Source organism: Notamacropus eugenii, chromosome 2, assembly GCF_028372415.1.
Source record: "Notamacropus eugenii isolate mMacEug1 chromosome 2, mMacEug1.pri_v2, whole genome shotgun sequence".
NCBI classification, from domain to species: domain Eukaryota; kingdom Metazoa; phylum Chordata; class Mammalia; order Diprotodontia; family Macropodidae; genus Notamacropus; species Notamacropus eugenii.
In genome coordinates this window covers 120,578,261-120,598,591 of record NC_092873.1, presented here as the reverse complement: position 1 = coordinate 120,598,591, position 20,331 = coordinate 120,578,261, and the positions used below count along the sequence as shown (strand labels likewise).

At 39.7% G+C, this 20,331-nt stretch overlaps 1 protein-coding gene across 2 annotated transcripts in view; it reads right to left on the bottom strand.

The window, feature by feature from the left end:
- LRRC1 (leucine rich repeat containing 1) overlaps positions 1-11,340 on the bottom strand; it is a 187,274-nt gene extending 175,934 nt beyond the window's left edge. For both annotated transcript variants that reach the window (XM_072642485.1, XM_072642486.1), the window contains exon 1: positions 11,182-11,340. In XM_072642485.1, the coding sequence (XP_072498586.1) occupies positions 11,182-11,340 (159 nt within the window). The remainder of the gene's footprint in view (positions 1-11,181) is intronic.
- Positions 11,341-20,331: the final 8,991 nt, after the last annotated feature.

The following is a 20,331-nucleotide window of genomic DNA, read 5'->3' as shown; positions in this document are numbered from 1 at the left end:
ATTGAACAAGGGAATAAGGAGGTCAAACCCATGTTTTAGGATAATAACTCTGGTGCCTGTGTTAGGGGTGGATTAGCGAAGGGAGAGATGAGTCAGTAAAGCCAAGTAGAAAGCTATTGCCATAGCCCAGGCAAAAAGGAATGAAGGCCTGAACTAGAGTGATGGTTGTATGAAAGGGGAATATGAAAGAGATGTCATGGAGATTGCAATAACATAATTTGACTACTGACTGGATATATGGGGTGAAGGAGAGTACCAAGACAGAGAAAGACAAGATCAAGATTATGAACCTAGGTGATTGAAAGGATAATGGTGCTCTTAGACAATAACAAAGAAATGTAGATGGGTAAGATTAAAGGGAAGATGACAGTTTAGGACATATGAAGTGTGAAATGTGTACAGGACATCGTGGACTTGCTACTCTTAGTCTGGTGAAACCTAAAACCTTTCAAGTTACTTTATAGATCCACTGAGCTGAAGGAAAAAAATTATTCTGGTCATAATTACAAGGAGTATTTTGTAAACTCTATTGAGGCCATGGCACTGTTCTAAGTAAACCCTCAAATAAATAATGCAACCCTTTAAAATAAAAAATTTGCCTTAAAAGATCATTTTTTAAAGGAATCCTCTCCAGAGACAGTTATTTAATATTGTTAGCATATTATTTTCAATGTTAATGACACCATGACTTTTTCTATATAATTGTTTTTACACAAAAGAGCAGACAATCTGACTATAGTTACAAAGGTAACATGCAGTTGGGAGGTTTGAGAGGAGGGAGGTATTGGTAGGAAGAAAGTTCTTCATCACCCATAAAATACAAAGGGTGAAAATCAAGCCTCTTTTTAAAAAATCATTTTAAAAACATCATTTGGTCATTTTCAATTCTAAAACTTTTATTAATGTTGTTATTTTATTAATTTATGTCAGAGTTGTAAGCTATTTTTCAAAGGAATTCCAGTAATCAGTTTACTTCCAAAATATTCTATTACAAGAAACACTACCATTAAGTACGAAATGTTTTAACTATCAGTAAGAGATATGAAACCTTAGTTCATAGTACAGTACACACACACAACATACTTTCACAATTACACATTCTTAAGAAGAAGAAAAAAATTCCCATGATATCACTGGCTTCGCTGTGACTGAGCACTCACAAGTAGGGTGACAATATTTATGCTCGGCAAGGGCAAAATTCAAAACATTCATCTGAGAAATGATTTTGCATTATATGTAGCCTGGCAACTGCTCCTGCTGAAGTTATAACTATCTTGGCCAACAAAGTCCTTGGTAGAGACAAAAGGTTGAGCACCAGAAACTGACATGATTTTACCACTGGAAATGGCATCAAAGCAGAGGCATTATTACCACCTGCTTTCCTGCTGCACCTCAAGGACCAGGGGACCTTTCTATCTGACTTCCAGCTGAAACCTTCCATTATGCTATTTACTTCATCAGAATGTGAGCTCCTTATAGGCAAGGCCTGCCTTATTTTTTATTTGTTTTCCCAGAGCTTAGTACCAGGCTTGGCACAATAGAAATTTAACAAATGCTTCATTCATTCATTCAGTCTTTCGTTAGGCAGAATTTTGAAGCAGTCTTTTAAAGTTCTTCCTATTATCAAATCTTGTAATCCCAAGATGTGGATGTTTCTATCAGGCAAAAGCTTCTGTACAAGTGTAGTGGAAAGAGCACTAGACTGAAGTCAGAAGACCTAAGTTCTTATCCTAGCTCTGATACCCTAGCTAGACTGAATAAAACATAAATGAAAATATACAAGTAATAAATATAAAAATAAAATATAAGATATAAAATGAATGTGATATGTAATACATCACAGATTTGTTTCCAGGAAAATGTTTTATAAACCTTACAGTGATGCAAAAATATAATTGAATTAATTGAATTGAAATAGAAGTTCAATGAACTGAATAATTCCCATATGTCAGCAGCAATATAAGTAGGAACACACCAATTTTGTGTTCAAATAAGCATAACTCCTGTATTTCAATGAGCATATAAGTAGGAACTCACTCCAGTGTCAGGAAATTTATGTCTACAGACGAAAGGTAAAAGGCCTTTGTACTTTGTCACACACGTCAATCTATCAAGAGTTTTATTGCATGTCCAAGATAGGCTGATTTCATGAAAAAAGTAGTATGGTGGAAAGATCACTGGCCCAAGAGTAAGAAGACCTGGGTTTAAGCCTTGACTCTAGTACCAATAATCCGTGTAATGTTTATCAACTAGTCGTGATCTATATCTTGCCACTGGACCAGATGACTCTGGAGGAGAAAGTGAGGCTGGTGATTTTGCACAGCCCTCCCTCACTTAAATAGAATTCACCTGCATGTCATGGCATCACCTCCCTGATGTCATGGTCCTCTTTGATAATGAAGGACAAACTACAACCTCTGTGAGTAGTAGTAGGAGCCCCACTGGGGACCCCACTAGAATGGCCAGTTGGGCAACACAGATCCTTTTCCTCCCTTCTTTCCTACTTTCCTTCCTTCCTTCCTTCCTTTCTTCCTTCTTCCCTTCTCTTCCCTTCCATTCCTTTCCCTCTGTCCACATAGGATACCATACCCTTACCTGCCCATGCTCTGCCCAAAGGAATATAAATTTTGATTCCTGAAATCTCCCAAGATATCTTGGAGTTTATGGTTTAGATTTCTTTCTTAAGGATAGTGCCTTAAAAGCAAATCACTCCAACTCTTATTGGTTGGCCAGCAACAGGTCCCAGGCCAAGCCACACATTGTCACTTCAGAGTGAATGTAAATAGCAATTGTTTCTGCTTTGGCCAGAAACTCTAAGGGTCTTGCCCTCCCAGACTGATTTCTTTTTGTTGTTGTTAGATAAAAGAGACTCCCTCTGCCTCATTTCTTAGGTAGCCTTGATCACTGACTAAGCATTGCCTTAGTCAAACTGAGACCTGTTAAAGAATTTGGCTTAAAAACTGCCAAGTTCTTCTTCCCATTGCATCCAGGGCCATCTCCAGGTTTCCTGATATATATATCTTACCACTGGACCCAAATGACTCCAGCAGAGAAAATGAGGCTGCTGACTTTGCACAGCCCTCCTTCACTTAAATACAATTCACTTGCATGTCATGGTATCACCTCCCTAATCTCATGGCCCTCTTCGAGAGAAGGACAAATCACAACAATAACAAGAACAATATCAATCAATTCCTATCATCTTTCTGGGCCTTGATTCTTCTATAAAATGAAGGCGCTGGGTGACACAGCGCCTTCTAACTCTAAAATTCTTGAATCCTCTGTTGCGAAGAATACAAACAAAGCTTAAGATATAGATGTGACCTGTCATCAAAGAGCTTAGGAAACAAAATTAAGGCACATTTTGAAAAAATGAAGTGGTAAAAACTATGTGGTGCCAACTAGGCACAAAGTAGGCATTCAGAAGAGAGAAAAATCATTGGGGGCTGAAGTTCAGTGCACTTCCCAGGACCAATCTACAAACATTAATTAAGGACCTAGTATGTGCTGGCACTGAAGAAAGCCAAAGAAGTCATGGTTGAGTTGGACCTTGGAGGGAAGGTAAGTATGTGGTGGGAACTACAGACAAGCACGAACTGTGAGATGATACAATATAACCACACAACTAACTATATATATCAGGCTTTTCACTGGAAAAAAAGCAGGAAATAATGCAAGGTGAGGCCAAATTGTGGAATGACTAAAAACCAGGCAAAGAAGTTCTGATACTTCAGAAGACAACTGAGAGCCAACTGTAGATTCCAGATCAAAGAAGTCACAGGATGGAAATAGTATTTTAGGAGAATTAGCCAAGTCAAAGTAAAAGCAATGAATAACAGAAGCACTTATATAGACTTCAAGGCTTACAATGTACTTTCCCTCAGGGAAGCAGATATTGGAAGTATTACTATCTCCTTTTTATAAATGAGGGATCAGAGAAGAAAGATGGCTTACCCAAAGTCACATAATAGATACTGGGGTCATTATTACTAGTCATAGCTACATAAAGCTTTAAGATTGAGTACATACCTCTTGAAAGAGGTCAGGGAGCTAAGAACAGAATGTGGAAGGATCCTCACGTTTGGAAGAGAGAGGAAGATGAGGTCAGTGAGACAGGAGCCAGAAATGTGGAAGAAACAATAATACCAATAATGACACTACTATATATTTGTATAACACATAAAAACACTCTTTTGTTCATTATCTCATTTGATCTTCATAATAATTTTGTGAGGCATCCAGCAGCAGGTTCTGTTATTCCTATTTTACAGATTAAGAAACTGAGACTAATAAGGAACTACCAGGTGAACATGGTATCACAGAAACTAAAGGTAAACATTTTGAGAAAAATGTTTTCAACAGTATCAAAAGAGGAAAAAGTCAAGAAGAAAGATGGCAAAGAAATGGAGCCTGGATTTGGCAAAGGGGAAGCCATTTAATAACTGTAGCAAGAATAGTTTCTAAGTATAGCTGTTGCAGCAGCAGCCAAACAGCAAAATTAGGAAGAGAGCAGGAAGTAAAGGGGAAGGCGATGGGAGGGAAGATTCAAAAGTATGGCTATGAAGAGTAAGAATCACATGGAAATTTGAGAATACTTAGAAGGGGGTAGATTGGAGCCAAAGAGGTTTTTGCATTGCAGAAAATATGGACCTAATGTTTGCTGAATTAATCTGCTTTTTTTTTAGTTACTTGACTGTGTAGAGGCAAATGAGAAGGAGTCGATGCTGATAGGAAACTGAAGATACTAGAGGAGATGGGAATAAATGTGGTAGATAGATTCAAAAGATGAGAAGGAACTGGCTGCCAGCAACAGGTGACAGGTTAGCTTTGGAAAAGAGGAAGTAAACCACTTTCTCTGAGACCGCAGGACTACACAATGCAGAAGGTTGGATTCCATGACCTTCAGGGCCCTTTCCAAAACTATGATGTGATAAAGAGAAAATATATTTAGAGAAAATAAGAAAAATACAAAATAAAAAACTCATTAAATTGTCAAAGTTGATGGACTGAAATAGTCAGTGTTTAAGAGACAAATATCTGGAAAAAACATACAGCTGATTGAGCTAAGTGGCCCAGCTCTTCTGGTTAACAATTTGCCGTGATGAGAAAAAACTGGGTATGATGTTCCAACTCTGACTCAGCATAACCCCTACTAGACATATACCCAAAGGAGACAAGGACAGAGGGAAAGAACTCAAATGTACCAAAATAATCAAAGCACTGCTCTTTATGATGACAAAAAACTTGGAGAAAAATGCCCATCTGTTGGAGAACAGCCAAAAAACTGTTATATAAATGTAGTAGAATATTATTATACTATAAGAAATGACAAGTATAAGAAATTCAAAGAAATTTGAAAAGATATAATGATAATTATGGTAATAATAACTAGCACTTCATTAGCGCTTTAGGTTTGCAAAGTTCTTCACATATCATCTCATTAGATCTCCACAAAGTGTTAATATCCTCATTTTACAGATGTAGTAACTAAGGTTAAAAGAATTTCAGTGACATACTCAGGGTCAGGCAAGATTTGAACTCATGTCTTCCTGACTCCAAGTTGAGCCTTGTACCCACTAAATCAGCAAAAGTGCTGAACTACATTAGTAGGATGAGTTTCCTCATCTGAGAGTTTTAAGCAGCAGTAAAATCACAGCTCTAATACCTCTCCCTATTGCTTGAAATGCATATGAAAAATTCAAATAAACTTGAAAAGACATATGAAGTGATACAAAACAAAATAAGTAAATCCAAGAGAACAAAATGCCCAATGATCTAAATAATGGTAGGATCATGGACAAGAGCTGAAAAATACAAATCCAACTCCCTCATTTTCTGAGATGCAATAATTTGCCCAGTGTCACACAGGCAATAAGTGGCACACTAAGGTTCATAATCAGGCCTTCTTATTCTCAATCCTCTCACCAAAAAAAACCATAAAAAAAAAAAACCCAAACATTTAGATTAGGAGTTTTTAGTCCTTTGGATTTTTGGGGGGATTTTGGTATTATTTTGGATTCTCTTGCCTGTCTGGTAAAATCAACTGTATCTCAGAATAATGTTTTTAAAGGCATAAAATACACAGGATTACAGAGCAATCCAGATGGTAATAAAAATTAAGATGTAGTTTTCTTCTCATTTAAGTTTGAAAACATCCCCCCCTCGAAATTTATCAAGGGTGTACGGGCCCAGCTTAAGGAAACCTGATTTATATTAATTTAATGGCCAAATGCAATTCCATAGACAAAAGATATAATGTATCTCCATATTCTAAAGGTAATTATTGCTGTTTACTCGTGAACCATTTGGGGTTTTCTTGGCAGAGATAAATGGAGAGGTTTGCCATTTCCTTCTCCAGTTCATTTTACAGATGAGGAACTGAGGCAAATAGGGTGAAGTGACTTGCCCAGGGTCACAAAGTCAGTATGTGTCTGAGGACAGATCTGCACTCAGGAAGATGAATCTTCCTGACTCAAGGACTAGCACTTTTATCTACCTCACCAGCTAGCTGCCTCTAGAGGGGATATACTACCTATAAGAAATATTGTGTCCATCTGATTTGCTTATATGATTCTCTTATAGGAAAACTGGGAGCTAGGAGAAGGAGATCGGACATAAAAGAAAAGAAACAATAAAATAAATGCATAGAAAGTGATGTGTTGAAGAGAAAACAGGGATTCATGAACAGATTAAACCCAATTATCTCTATTTTTTTTTTTAGTAAAACAAGATCTAAGTTCAACCTCTAAGAATAAGGGATGGGCAAAGGTCTTGAAGGTTTAAGAAGAGCTAAGGTCTGAAAGGACCGCTGTACTAAAGAACTAATGAGAGATGAAAAAAGGGAATGAAAAGCAGCAAAAAGACCATGTTGAAGTTAAATAATATTCATCTCATGAGACCAAGCCATCAGGTTCTGTATCTTCCTGCAAGGGTGCTTTGCAGCCCAGAAATAAGTTTAGAGAAATTACCTAATAAGGGTGAACTAAGACTGGCTTAGAGGAAGGGGGTGAAGGTTAGAGATCTTAGGATCATCATAGATTTAAAGTTGGAAGAGTCTTCAGAAGTCATATAAGTCTGACTTCATTTAGGGCAGAAAAAGCTCTTAGAGGTTATTTAATCCAAGTCTTTTATTTTACAGATGAGGAAACTAAGGCACAGAGAAGTCAAATGACTTTTGCAAAGTCAGAGAGAGAAAAAAGAGAAATGTATGTTCATGTGTGTATATGCACATTTATGCATATGTATACATACACATACATACACACCCTTAAATGTCCATATAGTTCTTTATTTGTAGAGGGGACGGCAGTCACAATCTGAACCTAAACCTTCTTACTCTAAATACAGCACCCTCCCACCTATCTACTACACCAGTCCTTGGAAATGTGTTTCCAGAAGCACATAGGGGTTAAGAATGAATATAAATATTAATTGTTTCTGTTTTGGCCAGAAACCTTGAGGGTCTTGCCCTCCAAGATTGATTTGTTTTTTTTTAATTAGGTAAAAGAGGCTCCCTCTGCCTCATTTTTTATGTAGTCTTAATTACTGATTGGGTGTTGCCTCAGTCAAACTGAGACTGTTAAAGACTTAAGCTTGAAAAAAAAACTGACAAGGTGTCCCTCCCACTGCATCCAGGGCCATCTCCAGTCATCCTGATCTATACATTGCCACTGGATCCAAGTGGCTCCAGAGGAGAAAGCAAGGCTGGTAGTTGCACAACCTTCCCTCATTTAAATCCATTTCCCTTGTATGTCATGGCATCCCATCCCTGATGTCACGGTCCTCTTTGAGAACAAAAGATAAACAGCAAGCAACAATTATAAAAGTATCAGAGGCAGAATTTGAACCAGGACTTCCTAACTCCAAGCCAAACAGCTCAGCATTTATCTACTATGCTAGACTAAGAGTATTAATAGCATACAATTATACTCTTCATTCTCTCAGTAAAAGATCTATCTGGCTGAGTCTATCTGGCTGAGTCTCAGTCTCCTCACCTGAAAAATAAGGAAATTTGACTAAATCGGAATTCTCCATTCTTTGAGTGGGAAGTAGATACCTTTAGTCTCCAAAAAAAAATCCATGTGTGGTAGAAGGAGTGATACTGAGAGAGGAAGTACTCAGGGAGGAGATGAGTAAAGTAGATTTCAAGAGGGGAGGGAAAGGAAAGAGAGACAAATGATTTAGACATCTACCAAGTAAAGCTTTCTTGTTCTGCTAGAAGATCCAGAGCCAGTAGGTTGGAAGACCATTCGGGTAGATGATTTCAAGACTTCTTCCAGCTCCTCGAGATGACAGACTAAGAGGTTCTGGTCAAGGAGAAAGAATGCTTAGTGAGTAATATCAAAAGTAGACAGTACTCCTAGGGATAATAACCAAGTCCAGGGGTCAAGGAGGCCTGAAGAAGGCAGGAAACTCAAAAAAATGAGCACAGTGAGTCAAATTTTTTTTTAACTGAATTCTGAAGAGCACAGTTAGAGCAATGGTTAACCTTAGGAAGAAATGCCTCTGAAAGGCCTTCTTGTTCCTTTGCTTCCCTTGACACAATCTCTTTATACTACATTTTGGGCCACTGAAAAATTTCCATTTAGTGTCAACAGAAATACCTGTCATTTCCAAAAAATTTAAAACCATCATTTTCCTTTAAAAAGAAGTATACAGAAAAGTTCATAAAAGTTTATACAAGGTAGTCAGCAATTTACAGAGGCAAACAAGGATGGATGATCTTGGTCCAGTGCAAAGAATACTAGCTCCAGAGTCTCTGAGAACATGGGTACAAATTTTGCTTCTTCCCCTTGCTACCTGTATGATCTTGGTCATGTCACTTAACCTCCCAGAACCTCAGTTTCCTCAGCTATGAAATGAAGAAATTGGAATAGATCCTTCCAGCCCTAGATCTATGATTTAATCTTGAAGTTCTACAAATACTGCCACAACTATCAGACTTTTCCAGTTTGGATGTCAACTTTTCACTGCATTATTCAGTATGGATGGCATCTTCCGTGGCCTCTAAAAATTATTAGGTTATGTATTTCTATACTGATGGCTGGCAAACTCACCTAAAGATCCCACAACAAATTAAGAGTACATTTAATACCTTAAACCAAAGACATAGCAAAGAAATAAACCATATGTTTGGGAAATAATTTTGAAAAGTATACCACCTAAAGAAAAGAGGTGACTTTTCTGCCACTGAACTTAAAAAAAAAAAATCAGGAGCCTTGCTGAGCTCCCAAGTAAAGGAAGTCCCCATGAAGAATCCCCCAAAAGATAAAGCAACTTGGTGTAATAGATTAGCACTGAACTTGGAATCCCTGAGTTTGAATCCCAGCTATACCATACTCAGCTATGTAGGTAACCTTGGGTAAATAAATTAACCTCTCTGGACTTCAGTTTTCTCATCTGTAAAATGAAGGGTTTGAACTAGATGGTCTCCAAGGCCCCTTCCAACTTTACCTTCTGTACAAAGGGTAAACCAAAGATATCTACAGGAAGCATAATATCTGAAAAGGGCAAAGGGAAAAAAATCATACAGTTCTGAGGTTGTTTTTCTTAACTGTCAATAATGAAGATCACATCTAGGCAAATCAGACAGTGTTTCATTTCAGTAAATTTTCTTTTTCTCAGATGATTTGGGATGATAATAGAAGCCAAGTGACTGAATTTCAACTACCCTTTAGAAACCCTCCCTAGCAGTAGTGGAGGAATATAATTTGATAAATTTCCCAGACTGGAAAAAAAGTGTAATTCACAGTCATTGAGGCAGTAAGTTCTATCCTTTCCTGTGCACCTTTAGACCTAGTGAACTCTCAGTTCCTACACAGCCATAAATGTGGACATATCTCTCTGAAGGTCATTCTTCAGTTTGGCTCCCAAAGTGGCCATTAGGAGTTCTGAAACCCTGAAGTCTCCAGATCAAAGTACAATCAGGATGTATCTGTTGCCCGGTCTGGCTGCAGCTAATGCTGCATTCATTGATGTAAACAACTTAAGAGAAAATATATATCAATAAGAATCCATTGTCTGGATATCAAAATTTTGCCCTCCTTGAGCCTGGATCAGGAAGGAGGGAGGTCAGGTAAAGGCTCTGATGATTTTTGTTTCGAGAGTAGAGGGAGTGGGGTGGGGAAGTGATAGGGAAGAGAGAAGGGGAAGGAAGGTGGGGAAGAGAGGAGGGGAAGAGGAAGAAGGGTGCACCTTCCCAGCAGTAGGGCCGGGAAGACAGCTTTTCAGCAGTGGACACCAGGAAACACACCTCAAAATCCCCACACCCAGTTTTCTCTCGACTATCTTTCACTACGCCAGCTACACCCAGTGCCAACAGAAGGACCAGCCAATCTACAGCTGTCCTTCGAACAGCCCACCTAGCGATAAGGCTCAGAACACATTCCAATTAAGATGCCCAGACAGACAGGCTGACTACTTCTTCACCACCTGGAGAAACACAGCTGCCAAGAAGGAGTGCACGCCCTGGCTAAATTCTGAGAGGGCTACGGGTTTGGTTGGTGGCCATGAAACTCATGGGACAACTCTTTTTCCAGTGGGTCTGGGATGAGAAACGTTTCCTCATAGGCTCATGGACTCTGAACGGGAAGGTACCTTAGGGTCCAATCCCTTCATGGGGGAAACCAGGACTCAGGGAGTAAAAATGACTTCCCCAAGTTCACACAAGTAGTGACAAAGCCAGAATCGACTCCAAAGGCTCGCACTCCAAACCTAGTAAGTGGGAACTGGGTACTTTCATCAGTATGAAAGTGCCCAGAAACATAACTCACTGGATTTCTGTCCCACAACCTGTCAAGCCTAATGTAGTTTTCTACACTACACTACACTACACTACACCTAATGTAGTTTTCTGCACAAGTCTCTACCTTTAAAAACAAAACAATAAAGCAAAATTAAACTTTTTCCGCCGGTGGTGGGTACCCCCTCAGTGGTCACAACACGTATGGGGGGAAGGAGAGAAGCAGGTGAACAAGGCAATGGGCACCTGTCCATTCAGACTCCCCAGGAGTCGGGAGGAAAGAAGGCAACCAGGACACGCAGAAGGGGGGCTGAGGCTGACCGGGCTGCCCCACAGCTGGGCACGCTCCCCAGGAAGCAGCCCGCAGGAGCTGCGCGCGCCCGCCCGCTCCCCGGCCTTCCCCCAGGTGAGCCCGGGCGCCCTGGGCTGGGCACACTCACCTCCGGCAGCTCGCGGAGTTGGTTGGCGTCTAGAAGCAGCTCCTCCAGGCTGCTGGTGTAGCGGTAGATCTCCTCCGGGACGTAGACCAGGGAGCAGTGGCGCTTGTCGATGGTTTCCACATGACGGTTACACCGCCACAGGGGGATGCAGTGGAACATCGCAGCAGCAGCAGCGGCCGCCGCCGCCCCGAAGCCGCCGCGGGTCCTGGGCAGCGCGCCTCCCGGGTCTGCTCCGCGAGCTCCCGATGCCCCCTCCGCCCGCCTCCGCCGCGGCCGCTGCTGCTCTTTCAGTGAGCCGGGCCACGCAGGCTCTTCCCCGAGTACTTCTCCTTTCCCTCCTACTCCGTCCCGGCGGACAAGGGGGCTGGGAGGTCAGGAAGCGCTCCCAGCAACCTCAGGCGCCTGCAGCCGGCTTCCAACCCTCCCCCCGCCCCCAGTCCCCTCTCCCCTCCCACTTCAGCCAGCCTCCTGCCTCCAGCTCAGCTCCGCGCGAAAGCTTCCTACTTGCCCCGGAGCCGGCCAGGACTGACTGAGCATGCCCAGCTGCCGCTGCCGCCAGGGGGAAAGCCACCAAGGAGTTTGTTTTGCAGGCGCGGGGGATCCAATAATCCAGGTTTTACCAGTAGCCAAAAGGGGAAAGAGGTCAGGAAACTGTAAGACCCCCAACTCTAGATCCCCTGTATCCTCCGCTTAGTGCAGCTGTCTCAGCAAAGGATGTGATTCCATGCGGGAGGTTGAGTCTGGAATGGGTTGGGGGCGGAAGAGACAAAGAGAATTGAGGATGGAGACTGGGACACCGAGGAAAGTAAACCGAGGTGGATTTGATTTTACCTATATGCTCCCTCTACCCCCTTCTCTGCCTCCCAAAAGTTTCTCTTCCGGGGTCGGTTACGCAGAACCAGACACACATTTTAGCCCTGGAAAAGAATTTGTCGACTTATTCCGATTAGTATGTGCCATCGCTCTACAAACCCAGTCATCGGGGCCCTTATTCTATCGCTGTAGCAAGTGCACTTGGGCAGCCCCAGAAGTGGAAGCATAGTTAAGAGGTATCCCTGAGTGGGGGCGGGAGAGGGTCGGAAGGTAGAGGTAGGAGGATGGAGGATAGAAGGACGTTCACTCCCCACAATCATCTCTCTGCAACTGGCAGTTCCACTGTCCGGACCCTTTCCAGGAGTTAGTTATAATCTGGTAAAGCCTTGATCTACCTAGGTTCTAATCCTGCTTCTGACATAGTTCAGTGTGATCCTGGGCAAGTCACCATCTTTCAATGCCCCAGGCAACTCATAAAGACTAATATACAGACGAGTTGCATATCACCAACAGCATTGGTGGGGATAGTTTTCAAGGAACGAGTTCCTTACGCGGAGAAAATAACAGCCGATTTTTACAATTATTTTTCTTTCTATTAGTACCAAATGAATCACCTGTAAAATCTGTCCCCCCAACCCCCTATCCTGAGCCTAAGTGTAGGTTCCTAGACAGTACCGTGGTCATCCAGGAAAAGGAAATGAATCAGTGGATATCTCTGGACCAGTTCTCCCCTAACTACCTGATTGCGTCATGCCTCCAATCAGGACTGGTGCTGATTGAAATGTTCTAGTAGCAGCACGGAGTCCAGGTCAATATACTCATATCTAACCACTTAATTTTCATTAACAGTCATCTCGAGCTATGACCTGTCAGTGTATGTTGTTAAAGCAGGAAATACGTGCAGATGATGTCATTGTTAATCTATAAACATTCCACTCAAAACATATTTTCAAGGAACCTACCGATGTGCCCTGTTGCTTTTAATGAAGATACAAGGTTGATGTACAATGAATATTATCTATTGTACCCATAACTATGATTGTATAAAGATGGCAGAGTTTTCTCTGCCTTCAAAGAACCTACAATCCTACAGAGGAAGTAAAAAAAAAATACAAATAACTACTAACATAGCAGATAAGTGGATGAGATAATTAGTGCTATAATAATTGTATTTGTAGTGCACTTCAGTTTTCACAGCATTTTAACATATATTAGGGATCGTAGGATTTAGGGTTATACAGAACTTTAGAGGTAATCTGATCCAACCCCTTCATTTTGGGATGGGGATTAAGAAACAGAGATCCAGAGAAACTGAGATATGTCAGAAGCCCTACTGGTAACAGGTAACAGAGCCTAGTCTTCTGTTCCCAAATCCAGTGTTTTTGATTCAAAACTCAGGACAAACCACCCGGTAAGATGAGGACTGAACCTCACTGAGGTTAAGTGATTAGACCAAGATGAACAAGACTAGTAGTGAGTAGTAAAGTGGGGCTAAAACCCAGGTCTTCTTAATTCTAATCCACTACACCAGTCTCTCTGCTACTAAAATGATCTGCTATACATTACTTGTACATAGATCTCGGGATCTATACCATTTTCTCCATTTATACCTGTAGCCCCCATGCATTCTGACAGTTGTTCCCCTGTTGCCTAATACATTCTTTCCTTCTATTTGTCTGTTTAAATTCTCTCTTGCTTCGAGGCTGATTTCAGGGGCCACCTCTTCAACGAAGTCTTCCCAGTTCAACCTCTCCCTGCATAAAAGCCTTCTCTCCAATTTTTCCTAGAGCACTGTCTAAATGTCCCCTCTACCTTGCATCAAATTGATTTGTTTACTTGTATCTCTACTAGATGTTCCTTAAAAACTGGGAGAGTCATTTGTATCCTTACTGCCTATTATAATGTGCCTTGAACTTAGTAGGGCTTAATAAATTATTCTTGAATTGTTCATTGAATTGAATTGGTTGTCCGGTGGCCGACAGCTAGGCTTGCTCTCTCTGTGACAAAGTTAATAAAAATTGGTGAATAACTTCCTTAAGGTCCCTCCCTATTTCCATCTTGCTCCTCCTCCCCAGGCTTCCTTCACTTTCAGGTTCAGCTATGCCCTGGGCTGTACCTGTTTCCCTTCTTTTTACCCTCCCCTCGCTTGCTGCTCTTGCTAAAATCCGGAGACGTGGAATCCACAATGATTGTGACTTGCAGCGGAGCATGCTCAGTAGCCGGATTTTGGTCACAAGAAGCTTTTGCTGCACAGCAGCAGCTCTCGACTGCTGCTCCAAGGAGCAGTGCCACAGCTGCAAACTTCTCTTTCTCTATAGTCCTGGGAGCAGAAACCGTAGCACCAACTTAGTTTTACCAGCCACAGTCATCACATTTCCACTTTTATTCTCCTTTTTCAAGTTCCTTTCTCATGAGGAAGCAGTGGCTGAACCCCGGAGAGGATCCCTTTTCCCATTACAGCCCTCTTTACGTTCCCTGTGATTCTTAGCTATTCAATCCCACCTTGCTCAATCTTCTCTCCCTAGTTCGTGTCCTTACTCCTAAGTGCTTAGACATTCATTCAAAGCGACACACACTCGCTCACATCCACCTATGAAGTCATACTTCAAACTCAAAGCCATCAAGAAAGTTCTACAGTGAGAGCAGAAAAAAAACTATCAAACTTGGCTTTGACTTAACTGCTTTAAAAAAAGGCACTCCCCACCCTCACCCAACGGAGTCACAAATTGATGGACATAAGGTAGCAAACGTGAACCTGTTAGAAAATACCATTGTGTTCTCAAGTTATAAAGGCACTGCCCTTTTTTAAGGTTTGTATTCTATTACAAACGGTTTATGTGGTATATCATAAAAGAGAATTAATTTGAGGAAAACCCATCCTAGAGTTAACATGGCACATGATCGTTAATTGAGAAAGTTGTGATCATATAAAAGAAGCATATGATTCTCAAACTGAATTTACCTACCAGAAAATCATTAGAGATGAAAGAGAACTTTGAGATTATCTCATCTAAGTCTCAAAGAAGCTAAGTGACTTGCTTGCCCAAGGTCACACAGCAACATATAAAACACCTATCTTTGCTCCCCTTCTTACAGACTACAATACAATTGTACAAAGGGAGGGAAACCACAGATAAAACCAAGAGGAACAATTCGAAGCTTCTTTAGAGTTGATTGGTTTCACTACACAACTACTGACAATATCTCAGTTTCATCTTTTCTCTCTTGCCTGAGAATTGTGTCAGGTTCTCATCAGATCCAGGAAAGGAAAAAGAAGATTGGGAAGTGGAGGGAAGGGTGGGAGGAGTAGCAATCTAGCCCTGATAGTTTAGAGTTATACTATACACTCTGCATCACAGCAATCCTTTCTCAATTTGCCATGACTTAGAGACTCTTTACCAGAGGCTGAATATCTACCTCCAGGTAGGGTTGCAACCAAACTATCAAAAAAAAAATGAGATCCTACCACTTGTCTCCATAACATATTTTACTTTAATAATTTAATAATGGTTTAATAATCTTTTAAATTAACTTTTAAAATTTAAATTTTACAGTTTAATAATCTTTTAATTAAGCACACATATTTGTCTGATCTAAATTTAACTCCAATTCACAGAACCTCAGAGTTGAAAGAGACCTCAGAGACTGCTAGCTCATAGCAGAACAAAAATCCTCCTTACTATATGCCTTTGCTTGAAGACTTTCAGTGAGGGGAAGATAAGTAGATGGATAGATAGATAGGTAGATAGATAGATAGATAGATAGATAGATAGATAGATAGATAGATAGATAGATAGATAGATGATAGATAGATATACATATGCACACACATATAAATATATACACACATATATGTATACACAAATACACATATACAATGTGCCTGTAAATATCCTGAGTCAGCCATTTTGGGGGAGAGGGGGCAGTATATCTAAGTATTAGGAAGGAACTCTTTTTCTGTCTTTATATCAAGCCTAAATCTGACCTTTTGCAACATTTCACCGATTGATCCAATTTCATTTATTCAGTGAGCATTTATCAAGTACTGAGTATGCTTAAAACACTGTGCTAGTGTTAGGGATACCAAACAAAGCAAAAAACATTCTGTGCCCTAAAGAAGCTCGCATTCCAATAGGCAGATACTGCATTTATATTTCCTTGTTTTGTCCTCATGTATACACAGAATTTAATATATGGATCATTCAGAATCTCATAATACTGTCTTCACGTTTCTCCATTCACTGCTCCTGGAAGCTGCCAAGAAGCAACAAAAAACCCATGAACTTCACCTGCTTTCTGCCACTTCCTGATTGCCTGATAAAAGGACTGACAAATGAACAAACAGATGAAGAGTCAGCAGCACTATGTTTTAGTTAAAATGCATCATTCTACTATCCTGATTACCAGACTGATAAATGAAGAGGACAACTAGGCATATCAGCACCTTGTAGAAAACAAGACAGAAAAAACCGAATGAGTAAAAATAAAACTGTGATTTCTTCATGTGTGAATGAGAAGGGAAATTTCTGAGCAGAATTACCAATAGTGAGACAAAGAAGTCTGGTGTTAGAAACCACAGATGTGCCAATGAGATTATGAAGAAGAAATACTACTTCAACTACCTCTGAATGCCCCTAGTCCAACCCTAACCCTTCCCCTCCCTTCACTTGCATCCTCCTTTCATCAGTGTAAAAATGGAGTGGGAATCAGATCCTCTCCTAGGTTTCATAAATTCTTTGATTATAGGATCATGAATCTATAGTTGAAATGTATCTTAGAGGTCATCAAATCCAACCCCTTCATTTTAGAATGAGAAAATTGAGGCACAAGAAGATTAAATGCCTAAAGTCACATAGGTAGCAAGCAAGAGAGCTGGGATGGGAACTCAGATCGTCTTTCTCCATTGTTCTTTCTTTCCACCATCAGTAAGGAGCATTATTGCAAAAGCTGAATATGCTTGTGAGATAGTTTGTCCCTAGTTTTTTTCCTTCTTCTGTGTCCTTACAATTGGCTCTTCTCAAACTATAACAATCCAATTCAACAAGGCAAAAGAAAATTCCATTAGGAGAGGAAAAAATATCTTGTTTTTGTCTTTTCCTTTTTTAAAACCATTTTATCAATCTAGAAAACATTGGGATTAATATTAGCATTTAGCAAATTTTTACTAAAGCAAAAATTGAGGGATGCCATTTTGCCAATCAAGTTGGAACCACCAACAAAATTGACCTGTCTAAAAAGAAAAACAAACAAACCTGGACCCAAGATTATTTCATCAAAGCAGAGAATATCAGTGTAGGAGCTTCCTCAATGCAGAATAGCACGCACTTTATAACTGCCAGTCTTGAGTGTTGACTGTAGTATATATGCTAAGAGTGACACAGCCAGTATGTGGAACAAGTAGGACTGGAACTCAGGTTTTCCTAATGCCAAGGCCAGCAGTCTATGGATTTGTCATGCTCTCTAAATACCTTTTTTTTGGGGGGCGAGGGGGGGATGGAGACAATCAGTTTAAGTGACCTGCCCTGGGTCATACAGCTAGTAATGATCTGAGGCCACATTTAAACTCAGGTCATCCTGACTCCAGGGTCTAATGCTCTATCCACTGTGTCACCTAGCTGCCCCTCATTAACTTTTTAAAAATACTATGCAAGTATATAAAAGGTTCACCTGACCAAACAAAAGTAAACTTGTACAGTTCCACAAAATCAATTTCAAATCATTATAGACTGCTCAAAATTTGCTAGGAAGCTGTGCCAGTTGTTGATTTTCTTTGTGCATATATAGACTTCCTATGATGATCTCAAAGCATCAATAAAGGTACTAACTTGCTTAGAGTTGAAACTATCTAAAATGTAATTATGTCAGCAACAATTTTACTAATGAGACACTAAAGAGGCCAGCATATTTTTAGGATCTAATAATCCTTGGCCTGTTTTCAAAACTCAGTTCTTTGCGACCTGACTTCTTCAGTTGTGAGACAACCTGGAGTCTTTTCTGTCGATGATTCAGTTATTACTATGTTACATTACTGGGTCAACTACCAAACCTCCTACATGATTATAGAATGCAGAATTTTTTCCTTAAGATGCACTAATCATCCTCAGAGGTAACAATTTATTTCCTTAACATATCTGTACCTTGAGAGTGAAGATGGCATTTTATCAGTTCCCTACAAACAGTGGCACCTGGAAGGAGTTAAAAATTAAAGAGCTTAGGTGGAAAGATCAGGATCTGATATTAATATGGCACTAGACTTGATATAACCTGAGCTAGGCTGTAGCAGGATGTGGCTCTACAGGTATATCCTGCTTCAGGAAAACCAGTTATAAGATAATCCAGGCTTAGAGCTCATCTAATTTTAGAGGATGAGCTTTCATATTACCAAAAAATCCAGTGGGTAACTTTACAAAGATTTCCTAGAGGATTTTTTCCCATATAATCCTGATATATTTAACTGGTGGGAATATATTTTGATTGTTCATTAGGTGTGAATAAGACCTGGATGCCCCCCAAGTATGATAGGAACAATGATCTGATTGACTGAAGGATTTGGTCATGCTCCTAGTGGCCTGAGTAAAACCCTTTGGGACTGAGAGATTAAAGTGGTAGAGAAAAAGACAAATAGCTGCCTCTGACATGGAATGTCTTGGAGGAGAGGAGAATGCCTCAACTTCACCTTAGGTCTCCTCCCTTTTTACCCATCTCAGTCCTGAAGAGCGGCCTCTTGAACTTCAAATTGAGGGAAGGTTTGGGACTTTTTTCTTTTTCTCTTTTCCTTTTTTTTATTTTTTTATTTTTTTGGAGTCCTGGTATTGTCTACATCAGGAACCAAGAACAGACATGTGATATGGAAATCATATTTAGTCCTACAAAAAGTCCAGTAGAAAAGCCTTACCATACCTAAGGGGAATATCTTGGGGACCACAGCAAAAAGTTCATCTGGGGGACTATTACCCCTGTATGAATATGTTCTCTAGGCTTTAACACACTTTCTCCTGGACTCTCTATGTACTTATGGGAAAGTATATCACATACTTTTGGGGTAATTTTTGTATAGTTGTGCCAAGTATACTATCTTAGCAAATACTCCTTTCTAAAAGCAATTTAAGTCTGGCTGACTAAATAATGCAGTCATAACCAAGGTGGGAAGCATACTAATAGAGATTCATGAACATTAGGTAAACATTCCTATCTCCTAAGGGTTAATCCTAAAACTCTGAGGGGAAAAGTGATAGTTGAGTTCTGAGGATATTTGGCCTAGTGAGTCCAAAGCATGTGCTTTATTTTACACAGTAAAATCTTCTGGTGTAACTAATAATGTGATTTAATTCACTAAATTTGATTTATAACTTTCTTTAAAAAACACATCTATTATTTCATTAAAATAAAGTACTTCTGTGTTCATTAAATGTAATCTAATTAAGCAGCTAAATTGCTGTTTCCCACATAAGAATTGATACAAGTACTTAAAGCCATAAAACAGTAATTATGTGAATTCTTATCATAATTTTAATCCACCTCAGACCTCATAAGTAGTATCAGTGGAAATACAGAAAGTTTAGATCGAAAGAAACACAAATTGTTAAAAATCACTTGAATAATAGTAAAACTCAATATGCACAATGGAAAACAATACCAAAAAGAAAAAATCAGATCAGTGCAAGGACCTATATTAATGTTAGAGGTCTCCTAATGAAACATACCCTCTCCTCTTGAGAAAGAATAGTTCTGCACAGCCATGCAGAATTAGGTATGTGTTGTCAGGAATGGTCAATGTGTTGGTTTATTTTGTTTGACTGTACTAGGGTAGGTTTTACTATGTATTAGTGGCAGGGGATAAGAAGCAACAGAAATTTTAAAATGCATAAATAAAACTTTCCCCCGTAAAGAAAACTGTTCAAACTCTCATAAACAGAAAAATGCAAATTAAAACAAATTTTAACTTATAACTATCAAACTGACAAAGATAGTAAAAAACTAAAATCAGTGTTGTTTCAAATCAGGGAAGCAAGTATGGTATTGTATTGCTGAACTCCTTTTGGAGTACCACCTGGCAATATAGAAAAATATTTATAAGACTGATCCCATCCCTCATTCATACCACTAAGATTATGCCCTAAGGATATTGTTAAAAAGAAAATAAAACTTCTGAAAAATTTATAATTTATAAAAAATGAAAAATGGAAAATGATTCATGTACCCACTTTCAGAGGACTGACTGAAAAAATTTATTAGAATTGCTATTATACCACTAGGGTGAATAGGACAGAATTGTTATTTTATTTATATAAGAAACTCTTAGTGTGGAAACAACATCCATAAATGCTGATTGGCAAC